The sequence below is a fragment of the Nicotiana attenuata genome, chromosome 1 (assembly GCF_001879085.1).
Source record: "Nicotiana attenuata strain UT chromosome 1, NIATTr2, whole genome shotgun sequence".
NCBI lineage: Eukaryota > Viridiplantae > Streptophyta > Magnoliopsida > Solanales > Solanaceae > Nicotiana > Nicotiana attenuata.
The window spans coordinates 13989402-14006276 of record NC_031989.1 but is presented as its reverse complement, the minus strand read 5'-3'; the positions used below and the strand labels follow the sequence as shown (position 1 = coordinate 14006276).

Here is a 16875-nt window from a genome sequence, read left to right as displayed (position 1 = left end):
ATATATTATAAATTGTAAATATATTTTAAACAACATATCTATAAGTGTTAAATACCTTGTGTCATTTGTTGCAAAGACTAATTGAGAGTTTCATGTGGTTTGGATTTTTGGGCTGCATTGGAGATGCCAGTTGAGTGAAGAAAAAACTGAAAATCAGTGAATCGCTTATATGTTCAAACTCTAGTACTTTTTGGTGGAGTTTATTTTTTAAATGTTTAGAACTTCAGCATACGATGTTGGAGTGTCCATATAAAGGAATTTTAAACTCTACGGAACAGTGTAGTAATTGTACATAGAGTTTTTCGTATTTTAACTAGGTTATTTTGATCCACCTATTTCTTCGTACCAAAAGAATCGCTAAATACTACTAATAACTTTTTAAATATTACTCTTCCCTTTGTTCTAATTGATGTGAATCTGTTGTGGTACTAAACAATTCAAAAAGGGATCCACAGTATTTGTGTTTATAAAAGCTTCTTACTAAGGTAAAATTGAGAATTTAAACTAAATTGTTTCCAAATTTAGAAAGGAATCATTCTTTTTAGAACAAACCAAAAAATAAATAGGTCCACAAACGGATAGAGTAGCTAAATTGGGGTTAAAATTGGATATTTTTCACATTGTTGCTACCCTGTTCCCTGGATCATGATTATCACGTTTTGAAGCAACGCCATTTGCTGAATCATAGACCCCTTTAACTTTATCTGCTGCTAACACGTGAACGGCTATGATAGCGACCCTTAAATTATTGATCTTCTGACGTGCCTGTACTATGTTTCCTCCACCTTAGCAGCTAAGTTAAAGTCGCTGTATAAAGCTGATCTATACTCGCCTCTCTTCATTTTCAGTCATCAAATCACCAAATTCTCTCTCAAGAACCAGCGTCTCTGACACCAAATGAGTTACCAGCATGTTCATGAAGGTCCCTACCCTCCCCCAGGTACGTTACCATTTCAAGATTACCCCTTTTTCAACCTTTGTCTAGTAAATTAGGTCAATTGATTGTTTTAGTTCTACTTGTCTGTTCTTGTATTTTTCTGTTCTTTAGGCAAGGTATAATATCAATAACAAGATCACCCAAGATTCAACCTTTATTTACCAAATACTTCGCCAGTAAATTGGTCAACTTGATTGTTCTAGTTCTACTTGTCTGTTCTTGTGTTTTTCATTTCTTTTAGGCAAGTTGCAATAACAATACAATTTCAAGAACACCCAAGTTTCAACCTTTGTCTACCGAAATTACTCTTTTTTTTTTTAAAAAAAAAAAAATTGGTTATTTGACTGCTTTAGTGAATTGGTTATTTGACTGTTCTGATTCTATGCTTGTTTTTTATCACTTTTTTTTGGGTAAGTTACAATACGAATGCCTAATTGCATGATCAGTACCCGAGTTTCAATTTTTGATACTAAATTATTACTACTAGTGAGTTCGTCAATTAATTGTTGTAAATTCAACTTTCTGTTGTTGTAATTTGACAAATTTTTAGGGTATGGACCACCACCACCTCAACCACAAGGATACCCGCCACCGGGGATGCCACCACCACCAGGGTTTTACGGTGGAGGCGGCTATCCTCCTCCACCGCCACCTCCCGGACCCAACAGTTATCAGGGCTACTTTAATGATCAATACCCTCCACCTCCACCTCAGCACACCTACCATGATCAGGGTGGTAGCTATTATTATGGTGATGACAATGGCTGTTCTTCATTCCTAAGGGGGTGGTATGTCATCTCTCACTCTCTTTCTCCTATATATTTGATTTTTTTGTTTATAACACTAGTCACCGGGCTAGTTGATATTAGATGTTCCACTATTTTGCTTTATGCGTTGAATGTTGACTAGATCTCCCTTTACCGGACATATTCTATCATGGGTTATATCCGAATGAGGATTCATATCGGCGACCGCAACTTGCTTGGGACCGAGGCATAGTTGTTGTTGGTTATATCCATACGGTTTTCAACTGATTCTAAATGGACATTTGCTACAAAAGATTTTTGGGCTTGTTTTCTTAAAAGAAGAGGCCTTTTCGAATGATAAAACAACAAAATGGCTCAGAGTAATAAAGATGCCTTTTAGGGAGAAAGTTATATGAAGGGAAAAACAATAATCTTCCGGTATCTGGTCATGAAGCTTCGTCATAAACTTAAAATTTGTGCCATCATACCAGAATAAACAATTCAATGAATCCAGCTGCTACCCTCTTTTCTCTATTTCAGTTGGAAAATTAACTTTTGCTTGAAAGGCACTAATGCACATATTCTGTACTCCTGCAATTGATGGCCCAAAGACAAGCTAGTGTTGATAATTTGTGGGGATATTGCTTCATTTCTGTTCATTGGTAGTGGGGAAAAAAATAGTGATGTATGTGCAATTTTCAAGTCGTAGAGAACTTGGTGTTTGGAGGATAATCATCAGGAACTAGATTTAGTGGTGAACCCATATGAATGAAGGGTGAAAGATTGAGAAGATGATTAACTTAATGCCAACACGAGAACCGTTTTTCTCTTAGTTGTATTTGCATTTAGTGATCTCAAAGTTCTGTTTTGTGGCAAAGGGGTATTAGATTGGTTCATGGCCAGGATTCACAGAACTCAGCTTAGCTGAGTAATCTCAAAATGAAGGAAGAAAGCAGGAGGACTGCAACACCTGTGTGGGTCCGCATGGACTTCTTAGGGCATGATTCTTAAGATCCTTGAATTTCGGCCAATTTTTTTGTTCTAAATTTTGTCTCCGCATGCGTTGTTAAATTGCTGTTATTCTTTCGCCACATGGATTGCTTTCGGTAAAAATTGCATCAGGGGAACAGTGGTGGTATACTGTGGTGCTATCGAATTAAATAAAACAATTCTGCTGCCCGCTCTTACTAAATAGCAAGTTGACGGCAGAGAAGTCCTTATAATATATGCATGTGTTTTATAAAAACGCGTCATCATGATGATGAATTACCTCTGGTGTCAATTAAAAAGGATAGAATCTAAGTAAATTGAGAGAATAAATATGGCAAGATACATAAGTTACTCCCTAAACTATAGACCAAATCCCTCTTACACACTTTCTGACCATGAAAATTACCTTACACACTTAACCTTTTCAGAATGTGTCTAAGACACACTATTTTTTTCTTGACCAATTCTTCAAAATATGTGTATTGTCACGCACCAATAAGGTCGTGACACGTGTCCTAATTCAAGGATAAAAAGAAAATACTTAATATTTAAAAGAAAAAATAGAAAACACCCTCCCCCCTCCCCAAGCCTCTCATCTTCTTCAAACTATCATACCTTCGGCTTTCTGCTCTATGGCTGACACCAACACCACCTCCATGGCTGCTGCCATAGCCATAATCAAAAGAGAAAAAAAAGTCCCATCCAAATCACCACCTTCAATACATCGCCCCGCCATTAGTCATGGCAAGAAAATGATCTCGTCATCGGAAAACAAAAGGCCAGTGATGACCCCTCCTTGCCTGAAACTTCGTAGTTGATCTTTTGAGTTTTGGTGTACTAAATATCTAAGCTCTCTGCCATTTTTGTATATTCTGAAATGGGTTTTTTGCTCATATGTTACTAAGAGCTATAATGAAGAAGTCTAATTGTTAGCATTTCTTTTCGAATTGGGTCTCCAGTTGTCTGCTAGTATGCCAACCGAAAGAGGTGAACCAGAAAAGTTTAAATTCTTAGCATTTCTAGAAATGCCGATGGATGGGAAGTGTATTTGCAGTATTTTTCTGAACTGGGTGTTCAAATAATTGCTAATTATATGTTAAATAGAGGCCATGGACTAACATTAATAGAATTTCCTTGGAATGAAATTAATAGAAATTAATAATGGATTTTTTGTAGGTGTTTTACTGTTAGAATTATTCAGTGAAATGAGATAATGGAGTTAGGAAGAGAACAAGAGGGTTTCGCTGGTCATGGAGGGATTGGAGGGGAAAACAAAAGAAAAGAAAAACAATAAATAAATAAATAAATAAATTTGGACCATAGGATGACTTTATTAAACCTGAACCGTTGACATTAAGCTACAGACACACATTTTTCACTTTTTAACGCTCTCCTTTTTGCGTGTAATATACCTGGACAAAAGTGGTGCCTCTCAGGCACACTCTAAAAAGGTTGAGCGTGTAAGGTGATTTTCATCTGCAAAAAGTGTGTAAGAGGGATTTGGCCTATAGTTGAAGGGTAACTTATGTATTTTGCCAAAAAGTATCTATCTCCAATGTTAAGTGTTTTATCATGTTATTCAGTTATCATAAGAAAAGAATTCGATTAAGTAAACAAATAAATGGACATGGTGCTTGCTGAATGAGTCATTCAAGCAAGTAGACTCTAGGGACCTAGCTCCTTTGTTGGTCGTCCTCATAAGTGTAGCCATAGTATGAACCTCAAGATTTGGTTAAGTATAACACCTTTGGAATGACAAGCTGCAAAAAAGGAGTGACATGCATTCTTTCCATTTTTCCTGGTCTAAGACATTCGACCACATTCGGCAGCTCAAACTTTCAAGTCTTTGGGAACGTGTGTTTGAACAGTAGTGGTGAGGAATTAGATTGCTGATCAACCCATGTAAAATGAAGGGGCTGAACTTTGGTTAGGTTGAAAAGATCCCGTATGATTAACCTAGTGGTGCCAAAATGGATTAAAAAAATAGTTATCCATCCATATTATCTGCTAAAAAATGGGTTGGATAATGAGCTTTTAAAAAGTGGGTCAAATATGGATAAAATTCATATTATCCGCTTAAAAATGGATAACCAATGGATTTAACTTTTACATTTGCAAAGACTCAAATTTGGGTTTTCTCAAGTTTGGGAGATTAGAAATTCTCCCAAAAATGATCATATTCAAGAAGCCATGAATAATATGGATATCCATATTATTCGCCGGTTAACCCATTTCCTATCCGTATTAAATATGGGTCGGGTCGGATAATTTATCCGTTTTGCATTACCCATTTCAAGCCGCCCATCCGACCCGACCCGACCCGACCCACCCCACCCGTTTTGCCACCCCTAGATTAACCTATTAACACCAGAAGAATCATTTTGTTCTCTTGCGTAGGAGGGTTCTAGACAGATTCATGACGGAACCCACATGGATCAGCCTAGTTGATGTTCTAGTTAGGAACTTAAATAGAGGGAAGTGAGGAGAAGAGCTCCATCACTTGTTGCGTTCCACATCTATTCCTTAGGGTCTAATTACTTGGGTGCCTTAATATATTATCCTAATTTTGTCTCCTCATGGCTCATGCGTTGTTTTCTTCCTAATTTTGTCTCCTCATGGCTCATGCGTTGTTTTCTTTTGTGATGTATGACTATTCTAGGTAAACAATGCATTTGGTGAACTGTATAAGTAATGAGTACAAACACATAGCGGCCCACTCTTAGTTGGTACTTGGTAGCTAGTCAAAATTGCTGGAGTATGCTTATAAACTGTGCATTTCCTGATACATGACATCATTATAGATAATTCCTTCTGATGCCAATTAGAAACAGAGTAATGTTAGAGAGAATCAAATCTCGTCCGATGTGGGGGTTTTTTCTCATGTTATTCAGCTACCGCATAGAAATTGCATCCGACAAGTAAATAAGTACAGGGAATAGTGCTACCTGGATGAAAATGTTCAGGCAAGCAGATTCTAGGAACCTAGCTTTCTTGTTCCCCCCTTGCAAGCATAGGCATCAGTTCATTAGATCAACAAGATTTGGTTATTGCAACACCTTTGGAATGGCCAACTGCATATCATGATTGGCATGTTCTTGCCAAGTTTCCTGGTCGAGAACATTGTTGTCCTATAAGAAAAACTCAGTTTGTCATATCTATCTTCTTCTGCTTAGCAGTTCAACATGATTAACAAGGTCTCTTAGTTCTTTCTTAATTAAGACGGCTATTATATCTTTTTGGAAATCGAGTAATATCCAAGTGTCAGCTAGCACACGGTTTGAAACTCGGAGGATATGGCCCTTTTTCCTCTGCCCTTCTTCACTGAAATATTAGGTTTTTGTACGTGGTAAATGCACCTATCCACACTTGCACGCTGCTGTTCTCTTGCCACTAGACCAAAACCCTGGGAGCTACTTAAAATGGCCATTATTGCCGTCCTAGAGAACCATTTTCCTCAGCCTTCAACTCTAATGCCCATACTTAGAGTTTCTTACTTGCACTGGGATATACATGAAGAATGCCAATCCTGTGTTTGCGTATGAATCAGTTAGCCATTTGTTCATCTTGTAGCTACTAGCACCAATTGGTTTTGGCCCTCATTAGTTTTTCATGAAACCACAAGAGGCTTTTATTTCTATTCTACTTAGTTCAGGACTGCTTTAAAATTCTTTCATCTTGTGGCTTAAAGCTGCATCTTTGTGAACCTGTGAGGGGCTTCTATTTTCCTTCTCCTTTTTCTGTTGCAAACTTCAGCTTAAGAATTGTTGTTGTCCGATCTATTTCTTTAACTCTTTGTTGATACGAGTGGGAAACTAAATATCAAGGAGTAAGAAGAATTTAATCGGCAAAAGATAGCATTACAGTGAGCTTCTAAGGTTGCCCTTGGATCAGGTAGAAAGAGGTATCCAAGTGCATTTCAAGGTTTAACTGCATAAATCTTTGAATTAATTACATCTCAATCTGTGACCATACTTATAGCGCGAGTTAAGTGAATCTGCATAAGCTACTGCAATGCACGTGCTCTATCTCTTATGCGTGTTTGGATTCTTGCTTTTCGAGAGAGTAAGAGCATACAAAGCCAAAACATAGAAGAAAAATGAGAAGATAGAAAGGAGAAGTTGGCTAAGAAAATGTTGAGCATCTCACATGCAAAATAGAGGGAAAAACCAAGGTAATAAGGTTATACTTGATAAAGACGAAGAAGAAGGTGACACACACACACACACACAGAGATTATATTTCTGGGTTGTGAAGGCTTGTTCTTTACATTTCATCTAGTCGTGTCGTTCAAACTGTTTTATTGAAAGCTGATTGTTTCTGCAGTTTGGCTACTCTGTGTTGTTGCTGTCTCTTGGAGGAGTGCTGTAGATGCTTCTAGTTGGCTGGTTGCCTGCTACCAAATACTATTGGTTTGTCAAATTGCTGCTGATTGTGGATTTCTTAAAAATGTAATCAGACTCCTCTCTTAAAACTTTTATATTACATATGCACGAAGAACTTGTACTGCATTACTTCTATTGTTAGCTATTTTGTCCAGTTGTTATCTGAAGAAGGCACCCCTAGCTCTTTGGCAAAAGTAATATTATGATACAAGTATGTAATCGACAACTTTGGCTTCTGTATTTCGAGCTTTCTTAAGATGTAATCTTCTTGTTACAATATCAAAACTATTTAAGTTAAAACACTATTAGAATGATTTATTTTGTACTTTGTGCGATTATCAGAGGTAGTCAGTTTATATCTAATCAAAAAGTAGAAAATTGACAATAAAATAATGTTAGATACAACTTTTTTTATGGATATTTTAGCTGTTGAGATATTCTAAAAACTTTGTTTTTGATATGCTATCAATGTTGGGTTGATTCGTTGTAAAATCTTTATACAATTCTAGAATACGTTATTATAACATTAGCGGCTCCTTCTTGCTCATTTGTGTAGAGGTTCAACAACCGCCTATTTTACTAGGTTTTTTTTTCTTAATTATTAATTTTTAGCTAGGGTTTACATTTCGCATTTTAAAATTATATAAACTAAAGCACAAAAAGACCTAATACATATAATTTCGAACACATATAATTTCGAACAGCAATAGATGTATGCCCTGTATAGGAACAATCTATATGCTAATTATTATCTTGTATTAAGATAGTTTACTTGTAAGTACTGTCATAACCACAATTATTTGTTGGTTTTATTTTTGCTTTTAATGAAAAGAAATTGTCTTGTTTGATTTTCAGTAACACAGAGAATTGTTTGACCACCAAAATAATGTAATGTTAAAACTATATAATCTTAAGAGGGGAATTTATTTGTTTTTAACTTTTCAAATCATGAAATCCCGATATCAGATATGAATAGAATAACAATGATAAAAAAGGAAATTAGCAAAAGTGGGATTACCTTCGACATTCAAATACTACGTTGTTACTTGGCCAACAAGTTACTTTTTTAGATAAATGACACAGGTCAGCAAGTAAATTTTTCCTATAAAGTCTAATCATCTCTGTTGAAAAAGAAGGTTTCATCCTCTCCTACTTCCAGTCCTAAGTTACACTCATTTCAATGAAGAAGTCAACACAATCTCTAAAATCCATAGTGTCTTCACTTATTGGCCCTCCAGAAATCTATGTTAAACAAACATCTACATCTTCATCCACCATTCCACAACCTGCAGCCTCCACTGTTAGCAATCCCTTTTATGGACTTAATGGTATCAAATTTCAATTCCACGAAAGCACAACCCCCTAATATGGGCTACACTGAAAATTTGTCACCTACCTATCTTTCTACGACCAACCCTTGTTTAGATTTCTTCTTTCATGTTGTTCCTGATACTCCTCCTCAATCCCTTACTAAATATTTGCAATGTGCATGGGATCATGATTCTTTAACCGCCTTGAAACTAATAAGCAATTTGCGCGGTGTTCGTGGCACTGGCAAATCTGACAAGGAAGGTTACTACACTGCTGCCTTGCAGGGGCGGTCCGACGAATTTTGTGGCCTAAAGCCAAACTTTATGAGGGGCCTTAACTTTTTAATTTTTTTTAATTATTTATTTGAAGTCTATTTTTTTTAGCTTTTCTTAGATACAAAGTTATTAATAATTTTTTTATAATTAATAACTCCTAATAAGTAGTATTTCTCAATTGACAATATAGCTAATCTGTTTAACCTTTCTTGCACATTGTTGTTCTTAGGTAAGATTTTATCAATTTTAATTTTGAAAACTTATTTCCGCTGAAGCAACAGTAATATGAGTCATGTATTGAGCCAGGATAGTATTTTGTATAGGTAGAAACATTAGGGGTTAAAGTGTACAAGTTAGAAGTTAGTACCTAACTTAACTAATAAGAGTTAGTTAATGTTTGTATATAAGCAGTTAGCAGAGCTTTGTTTGTAAGCTAATTTTTCCCTTCTCCAATCGTGAATAACAATGGAGATTTTGCAGATAACCCTCTCTCTCAATCCCTCATGCATGTCTGTCTTCTTTGAAATCTGACATGGTATCAGAGCCAGGCCCATCCCAATTATTGTTACCGATGTTGAGCCTCCATTTATGTTGTCCACGCTCCAGAGGCCTGGGCGTGAGGGGGGTGTTGAGTTGTCCCACATCGGAGGGATTTGGGGTCCTTGGTCTCCTTATATGGCTTGGGCAATCCTCACCTCATAAGCTAGCTTTTGGGGTTGAGTTAGGCCCAAGGTCCATTCTTATTATGGTATCAGAGCGGACGATCTAATTCCGCTGTTTCTCTCTTCTCTCTGTCAATCTCACAGTTTAATTTGTTCTCTTAATTTTTCATTCTCGTCGGAGATCGTCGTCCCATAGCTAGGGTTCTTAATTCAGAGCAAAAATGGCTAATGATGGATTGAATGCTGAGACTGGACAAGGAAACACTCATCCTGTTGAGGTTGTGCTAGGACACACTCATCCTTTGTACTTACGACCGTCAGATACGCCGGGAGAGCATCTGATTGAATTCAAGCTGATAGGGACAAAGAACTACAATTTGTGGTCTAGATCTATGAGAATTGGACTGTTTACGAAGAACAAAATTGGATTTATTGATGGAACCTGTAAGAAGGAGAGTTTTGGGCAAAATTTGCATGATCAGTGGGAGAGATGCAACGTATTTGTGCTGTCATGGATAATGAATGTTGTTACCAAAGAGCTCTATAGCACTTTGGTCTATGGATCCTCTGCGTATAATGTATGGAGAGATCTGAAGGAACGGTTTGATAAGAGGAACATCTCTAGGATCTACAATTTGTCGCAGGATATTATAGCTCTTAAACAAGGTTTGGCACTAGTCTCTGTTTATTATTCTAAACTAAAGGACCTATGGGATGAGTATGATGCTATGACACCTACTCCTTCATGTCCATGTCCTGAGTCAAGGATATTTGTGGAACATATTCAGCAACAACGTCTAGTGCAGGTTTTAAGGGGTCTCAATGAATCATTTGCCCAAGCAAAAGGTTAGATTGTGTTGATGATTCCAACTCCAAACATCAATGAAGCCTATGCAATGGCTGTGCAGGATGAGAGTCAAAGAGCCAAGGCAACCAGCATCAGTTCCCTGGAGATAGGAGCTCAAGCAATGACTTACAACACAGGTCATGTAGCTAACCCAATGGCTTCCAATGCAGGTTATGGAGCTAATGTTGTGGGCTATAACACAGGACAAACATACACTGGAGGCTACAAGCAGAAGAATCAGTTGTATTGTGATTATTGCAAGTACAAGGGACACACTAGGGATGTCTGTAACAAATTGGTAGGCTATCCTTCAGATTTCAAACCAAGGAGGAAGAACTTTGGAAGGAATGCAACTGCAGCACATGTGCAGATGGACAATTGTACATCCCCCAATAAACAGATGGAAAGGTCAAAACCTGAACCTGTAGGACATTTCTTCACAGAGGAGCAATATCTTCAGTTGCTGAAAATGCTCAACCAGGCCAACACCAACACCAACACCAACACCAACACTCCAACTGATACAGCTGCCCATGCCAAGGTCACAGGTATACCATTGTCACTTCTGAGTATGATCAAAGAAACAGGTGGATTATAGACTCTGGAGCTACAAATCACATGGTGTCTAGCCTACATCTGTACAATGATTATATGGAGTTGTCTGAGAGTAATTCAAGAAAGGTGCAGTTACCAACTGGAGAGACAAGTGTGATCACACACTTAGGGACTTCCAGCATATTAGATAACATAGTGATCAAGAATGTGCTCTTTATACCTAGGTTTAGGTATAATTTGTTATCAGTATCTAAACTGGCCAAGGATTTAGGCTTATTTCTTGCCTTCTTTCCTGCCTGTTGTATATTCCAGGACATTTGTAGTGGCAAGGTGAAGGGGATTGGTAGAGTGGAGCATGGATTATATGTGCTGGATCAAAATATCAAAATCAACACACATGGAGGGTTGTTTGTTGGTCTCGTTTCTTCTATATTACCTATTAATAGAATAAGTGTTGCTTTATGGCATAAACGATTAGGACATGTGCCAATGGAAACTATGAAAAGAATGCATATGTTTGGAAACACAAAGCTTGTTGACTGTAATGATCCATGTTCTGTATGCCCTTTGGGTAAACAAACTCGTTTACCTTTCCCAGATAGCATTACAAAGAGTTATGCATTGGGTGATCTTATACATGCAGATGTGTGGGGACCTTTTAGAGTGCCTACTCATGATGGCAAACAATATTTCTTAACTCTTGTAGATGATTTCAGCAGATTCACATGGGTGTGCCTCATGAATTCTAAGGATGAATCGATTGTGGTATTGAAATTCTTCATTGCTTTGATTAAAACAAAATTTTCTTCCACTGTCAAAACTCTCAGAACAGATAATGGAGGAGAATTTTTCAACAACCAGCTCAAGGAGTTACTTGGTGCAGAGGGTATTACTCATCAAAGTACATGTCCATATACCCCTCAACAGAATGGGGTAGTGGAAAGAAGACATAGATACATACTAAATACTGCCAGATCCTTAAGGTTCCAAGCTAATTTACCTTTAAGGTTTTGGGGAGAGTGTATTATGACTGCAGTGTATCTGATCAATAGAATTCCCTCTAGAATATTAGGTGGAAAATGTCCATTTGAGCTAGTGTTTAACAAGGTCCATTCTTATCATGGTATCAGAGCCAGACCCATCCCAATTATTGTTACCGATGTTGGGCCCCCATTTATGTTGTCTACGCTCCAGAGGCCTGGGCGTGAGGGGGGTGTTGAGTTGTCCCACATCGGAGGGATTTGGGGTCCTTGGTCTCCTTATATGGCTTGGGCAATCCTCACCTCATAAGCTAGCTTTTGGGGTTGAGTTAGGCCCAAGGTCCATTCTTATTAACACTATTCCATAAGCAATTTAGGCATTTGAAAAAGAATTAAATCTTTTTATTTGATTAAGTGTATCAATTAAATTGTTATCTTCTAATTGTACTATTTTCTTAATACTTTTAATTCAGAAAATAAATCTGACCATCAATATCGAATTGATTATTATGCTTTAAGGAACATTCAAGATTAAGACAATATATTTTTCAAATTTCCAACATCTAGTGATCTTAATTTTAACTCCAAATAGAAAACCAAAAATATTTTCATATGTTTCGAATTGTTCAAATCTATTGTGAAATGAAAAAATAGCCGTGTCTATTGTGTATAAAAGTAATCAACTCTAAAGGACTCTTCGAAAGATTTTGAGATTTCATTATCAACATTCGCATGTGTCTATTGTGTATAAAAGTAATCAACTCTAAAGGACTCTTCGAAAGATTTTGAGATTTCATTATCAACATTCGCATCAAATTGTTACTTGCTATATATCACACGTTTCTTACAAAATTCGGGTTCGATATTCATTTCAAGTGCAATTTCCTTGGTAGAAATCATAGCAGTTGCAAATCCTTCTTCTCTATATTTGTTTAAGAAAGAAATCAAAGTTCTTCATTTTACATAACTTTTTTTTAAATTTATACATAGTCTATTAGGTGTAACAAAAAAATGGGGCCCCCCACAAATATGGGGCCTAAAGCGGTTGCTTTATTTGCTTTATGGAAGCGCTGTCCCTGCTGCCTTGTGGCTTCATAGTCTCCACCCTAAGACCCTTGCCTGTAATTTAGAGTCCATGTCGAATTTTGGGTATTTCAAGGATTTACCTGAGATTCTGTACCGGCTACTTGAAGGAGCTGATGTGAGAGAAAATGCTAAAAAAGAAAGGGAAATGAGAAAGTTAAACGGAGAACCGTTTAGGCTTAGAACCTTGACAGCATTTGGAGAACCGGTTAGATTTAGAGCTCAGAGAACATTTGGAAAACCTAAATTATCTGATGAGGAGAAAGTTGAAATTAAGAAACAGAAGAGAATGGAGATGGCCAAAAAGGCTGTTGAGAGGTATAGCCATGATCCTGATTGTAGATTCTTGCATGAACGTGTGTCTGATCTTTTCGCGGATTACCTGAAGGTAGATCTTGAGTTGTTTGAGAACTGGGAAATGGAGACGGATCAGCCTTGCAGCTAAATGGTGTCCTTCTCTAGATTCGTCTTTTGATAAGACAACACTTTTATGCGAAACCATTGCAAGAAAGGTATTTCCAAGAGAGTCATATCCTGAATATGAAGGAATTGAGGATGCACATTACGCGTATAGAGTGAGGGATCGATTGAGGAAAGAAGTTCTAGTGCCCTTACGCAAGGCTCTGGAGTTGCCTGAGGTTTATATTGGGCGAAACGATTGGGGTTACGTTCGATTCCTTACAATAGGGTGGCCTCAGTTGCTATGGAATTGTACAAATACATGTTTTTGGAACATGATGGATATAGATTTGAAGAGTATCTTGAGAAAGTAAAACAGGGAAAGGCCAAGATTGCTGCGGGTGCGCTGCTGCCTCATCAGATAATAAGGGAAGTTAAAGATTGGTTGACGGATGATCGAGTTGCTGAGTTGCAATGGAAGAGAATGGTGGACGACTTGTCCCAAAAGGGAAAATTGAAAAATTGTCTTGCTATTTGTGATTTCTCGGGCAGCATGTGGGGTACTCCAAGGGATGTTTCTGTGGCGCTAGGCATTCTCGTTTCAGAGTTGAGTGAAGAGCCTTGGAAAGGCAAGTTGATAACATTCAGCGAGAATCCAACGCTTCAACTAGTTGAGGGGGAGGATTTAAGGTCCAAGGATTGGTTCGTGAGAGAAATGGAATGAGGATTGAGCACCGATTTTCAGAAGGTGTTTGATCTAATACTACAAGTGGCTGTGGATGGGAAACTAAAGGAGGATGAGATGATCAAAAAACTCTTTGTGTTTAGTGATATGGAGTTTGATGAGGCCTCTGCTAATCCATGGGAGACAGATTATGAAGCTATTGTTAGAAAATTTAGGGAGAAAGGTTATGGGAATTGCGTGCCGCAGATTGTGTTTTGGAATTTGAGGGACTCAATAGCTACACCTGTGTCCTGTGGCTGCAAACCAGAAAGGAGTTGCACTAGTGAGTGGTTTTTCCAAGAATTTGCTGAAACTATTCTTGGAAGAAAGTGAATTTGATCCTGAAGCTATCATGGAAGCAGCAATTTCTGGGAAAGAGTATCAAAAGCTAATTGTGCTTGATTGATGTATCAAACTTGAGAAGGTGAAAGTGCATGGAAAATAATTCAATTGGATAGATTCTGTTGATGAAAGCTTCTACAATTGACTGGACACTTTGTTGATGTTGTTAGGATTGTTTTCTGTTTAACCAAAAAATAGGACTTTCGGTCAAAACCTATTTTTAGAAGTACTCGGATTACTGATAATCAAGGAAATCGATATTCTTGCGTTAAGAAACAAAATTAGAATAACAAAGTAATCTGTAAAAAGCAAAAGTAAATAATTGTATTCCAATAATAATCAAAATGTGTCCATACAAATGACATTTCTTTTCCTTATATAGTCATTTCTAAGTACAACGTCTTTTTCCTTTTATGATCGAGTCATTATGAGTATTAATGACATTAATGAAACGTTATAATTGGTAATCGTAACTTTCGTGAAGATTCTTTAACGTTTGTAATCATTCATGCTCATTAATTGTAGACCAATGAATCTGCCCTCTTTATTATCTTGGTTCATTCCACCGGTGCCTCTTCAAATCGCTAAAGAGACTCGAGCAACCGTTTCTTCTCGTCTCTTAAACGTTTTGCTCGTACCTATTAAGACTCGCAACTTTTTAATACTCTTCTCCAGCTGTCATTTTTCTAGTGATCCACATGTCTTATCAGCCACATAATTAATTCCACGTGTAATATTTATTTTTCCCAATACATTTTCTTTATGGCATTGTTGATAAGAAAGGGGTTAAATTGTGTCTTGTTTTTATTTTTATTTTTTATAAAGGACTTATCTTTGTACCAATGTTACTGTTGGCATAGGTAGCTGAATACATAACATGTTCTAGTTTGCTAAACACACAATAAGGCGCTGTGAATTGGAGGTTTTAACAAATTTTAATCACCTCATAAACGTTTAGTCAACTAAAGTTGTTTTCAAATGACACTGAACAATTAATAGTTGACTCAAAATTGAAACAGCAAACAAATGCACAGATTCTTCTAAGCTTTGATTCAATTCCAAAAGTCAGGTTCATTAATAGCTGATATTTCATTAAATCTTTATTAAATCAGTAATAGAAGTGAAAGATGAGCACATCAACTAAAGATCGTTCTAATGCAACAAAGAAAACAATGCAAAAACTAAAGAAACAAGGTAAGCAAGAGAAGAATGGACAGAGATTTATCCTGGTTCGGCCTAACTCAATACTATTAGTGTAATTTAACCTGCTATAGCAGATTACTTACTATTCAATTTGTTGTAGGTTATTGATGCATGTTTATTAAATAGAATTACCTGTAATATCTTTTAAGTAACCTGCAAGTCCCTTTTAAGTGGCTTCATGATGCACCATCAACACATAGAACTTTGACTATTTTTACTATTCATCATCTGTTTTTTTGTTGTTGTCTGATTACAAGAAACAACTAGTTTTCCCAAGATAAACACAAATGTATGATTTTAAACACCTTTACTACCAATATTTTGAAACATTATTTTCACTAGCTCACCACCAACGAACAAGTGACGGAAATTAAAGTTAACAAGTTGCTACACGTTCCCTCGCTTTAAAGCTAGATCTTGGGAAGAAGCTGTAATAGAATCTGGCTATTAATTATAAGATTGGTTACGTTATTAAGTATCATGTACCACTCTGTGAATGATCTCTATAGTGTGAATAGAATGGACACTTATAAGATCAAAGTACTTCACTTTCTGATTTCTCAAAGATGTAATAAGCTCAAGGAATATTACTGCTCAATGGAGTTGTAGTTCTCTTCACTGTAGGGAAATGACACCGAAAAATAACGATAATAATACTGCAATAAAATTATTTGTGAGCAGAAATACACCAACTGCTTGAGTCGTGCTAGGCACTGTCCTAAGAAACTATTTCAGCAATGTGAAATGTTTTTCCAGGATTAAACAAGCTCATCTCTATTTAGATAGAGGATACAGGAATCAGCAAAATTAAATAATAAATCCAGCAATTTGAAAGAGAAAGAGCAACTAATATCTTATGCCAATCAAAATATTATAAAAGAAGAAATTAGAAAGAGAGGGACGTATAGGAGGGAAAGAAGATAGAAGAATTTCTTCTTTGCTAATGATTAGCTTTTCTTGGTGTTTGATGATTGAAGAATGATGGCCTAATCATGGCTATTTATAGGCCTAAGGAAAGCTTCTTACATTGCCAAATGTTTGATTGCATGAAAGAGGATTGCCATTTGTTTATGGCATAGCCATTTGGCTACATATCTTCATGCAAAGTGCCACATGGTGTGGCATTCATAGTCACTTGGCTTAGTAGAGCCATTTGTCACACAATCTTCTAAACCAATGCCACATGTAAAAAATCTTTTGACACATTACCAATAATTATCAACAATCCCCCACATCAAAAGACTTTTTTTTTGTTTAGGAATACGAAGTAGGAAAGAGTAAGACTTGCTAGATTCGCATGGTCCAAATGTAATAGGTTTGGTGTCTTCTGGACTATGAACCAAACTTAGTCTAATAAAATTTAACTCACAGAATTACTGGTGAAATATAATATTTCTATGAACCAATAATTCTTATTGTAAGTCAGAGATTTTATGAAT

General features: G+C 36.8%; 1 protein-coding gene and 1 pseudogene across 1 annotated transcript; both read left to right on the top strand.

Moving 5' to 3' along the window:
* Nucleotides 715–7380, top strand: LOC109243863 (cysteine-rich and transmembrane domain-containing protein A-like). The gene is made up of 3 exons (XM_019410899.1): nucleotides 715–940; nucleotides 1488–1725; nucleotides 6997–7380. Exons 1-3 carry the CDS (start codon nucleotides 898–900, stop codon nucleotides 7049–7051), a joined length of 336 nt encoding a protein of 111 aa, XP_019266444.1. The 5' UTR covers nucleotides 715–897; the 3' UTR covers nucleotides 7052–7380.
* Nucleotides 8236–14378, top strand: LOC109233211 (annotated as a pseudogene).

Excerpts from the sequence above, each read along its gene's own strand:
- LOC109243863 (XM_019410899.1), top strand. The coding sequence starts at position 898 with ATGAGTTACCAGCATGTTCATGAAGGTCCCTACCCTCCCCCAG. Across the intron at positions 941-1,487 it reads AGGTCCCTACCCTCCCCCAG|GGTATGGACCACCACCACCT; the intron begins GTACGTTACCAT and ends ACAAATTTTTAG. Across the intron at positions 1,726-6,996 it reads TCTTCATTCCTAAGGGGGTG|TTTGGCTACTCTGTGTTGTT; the intron begins GTATGTCATCTC and ends TTGTTTCTGCAG.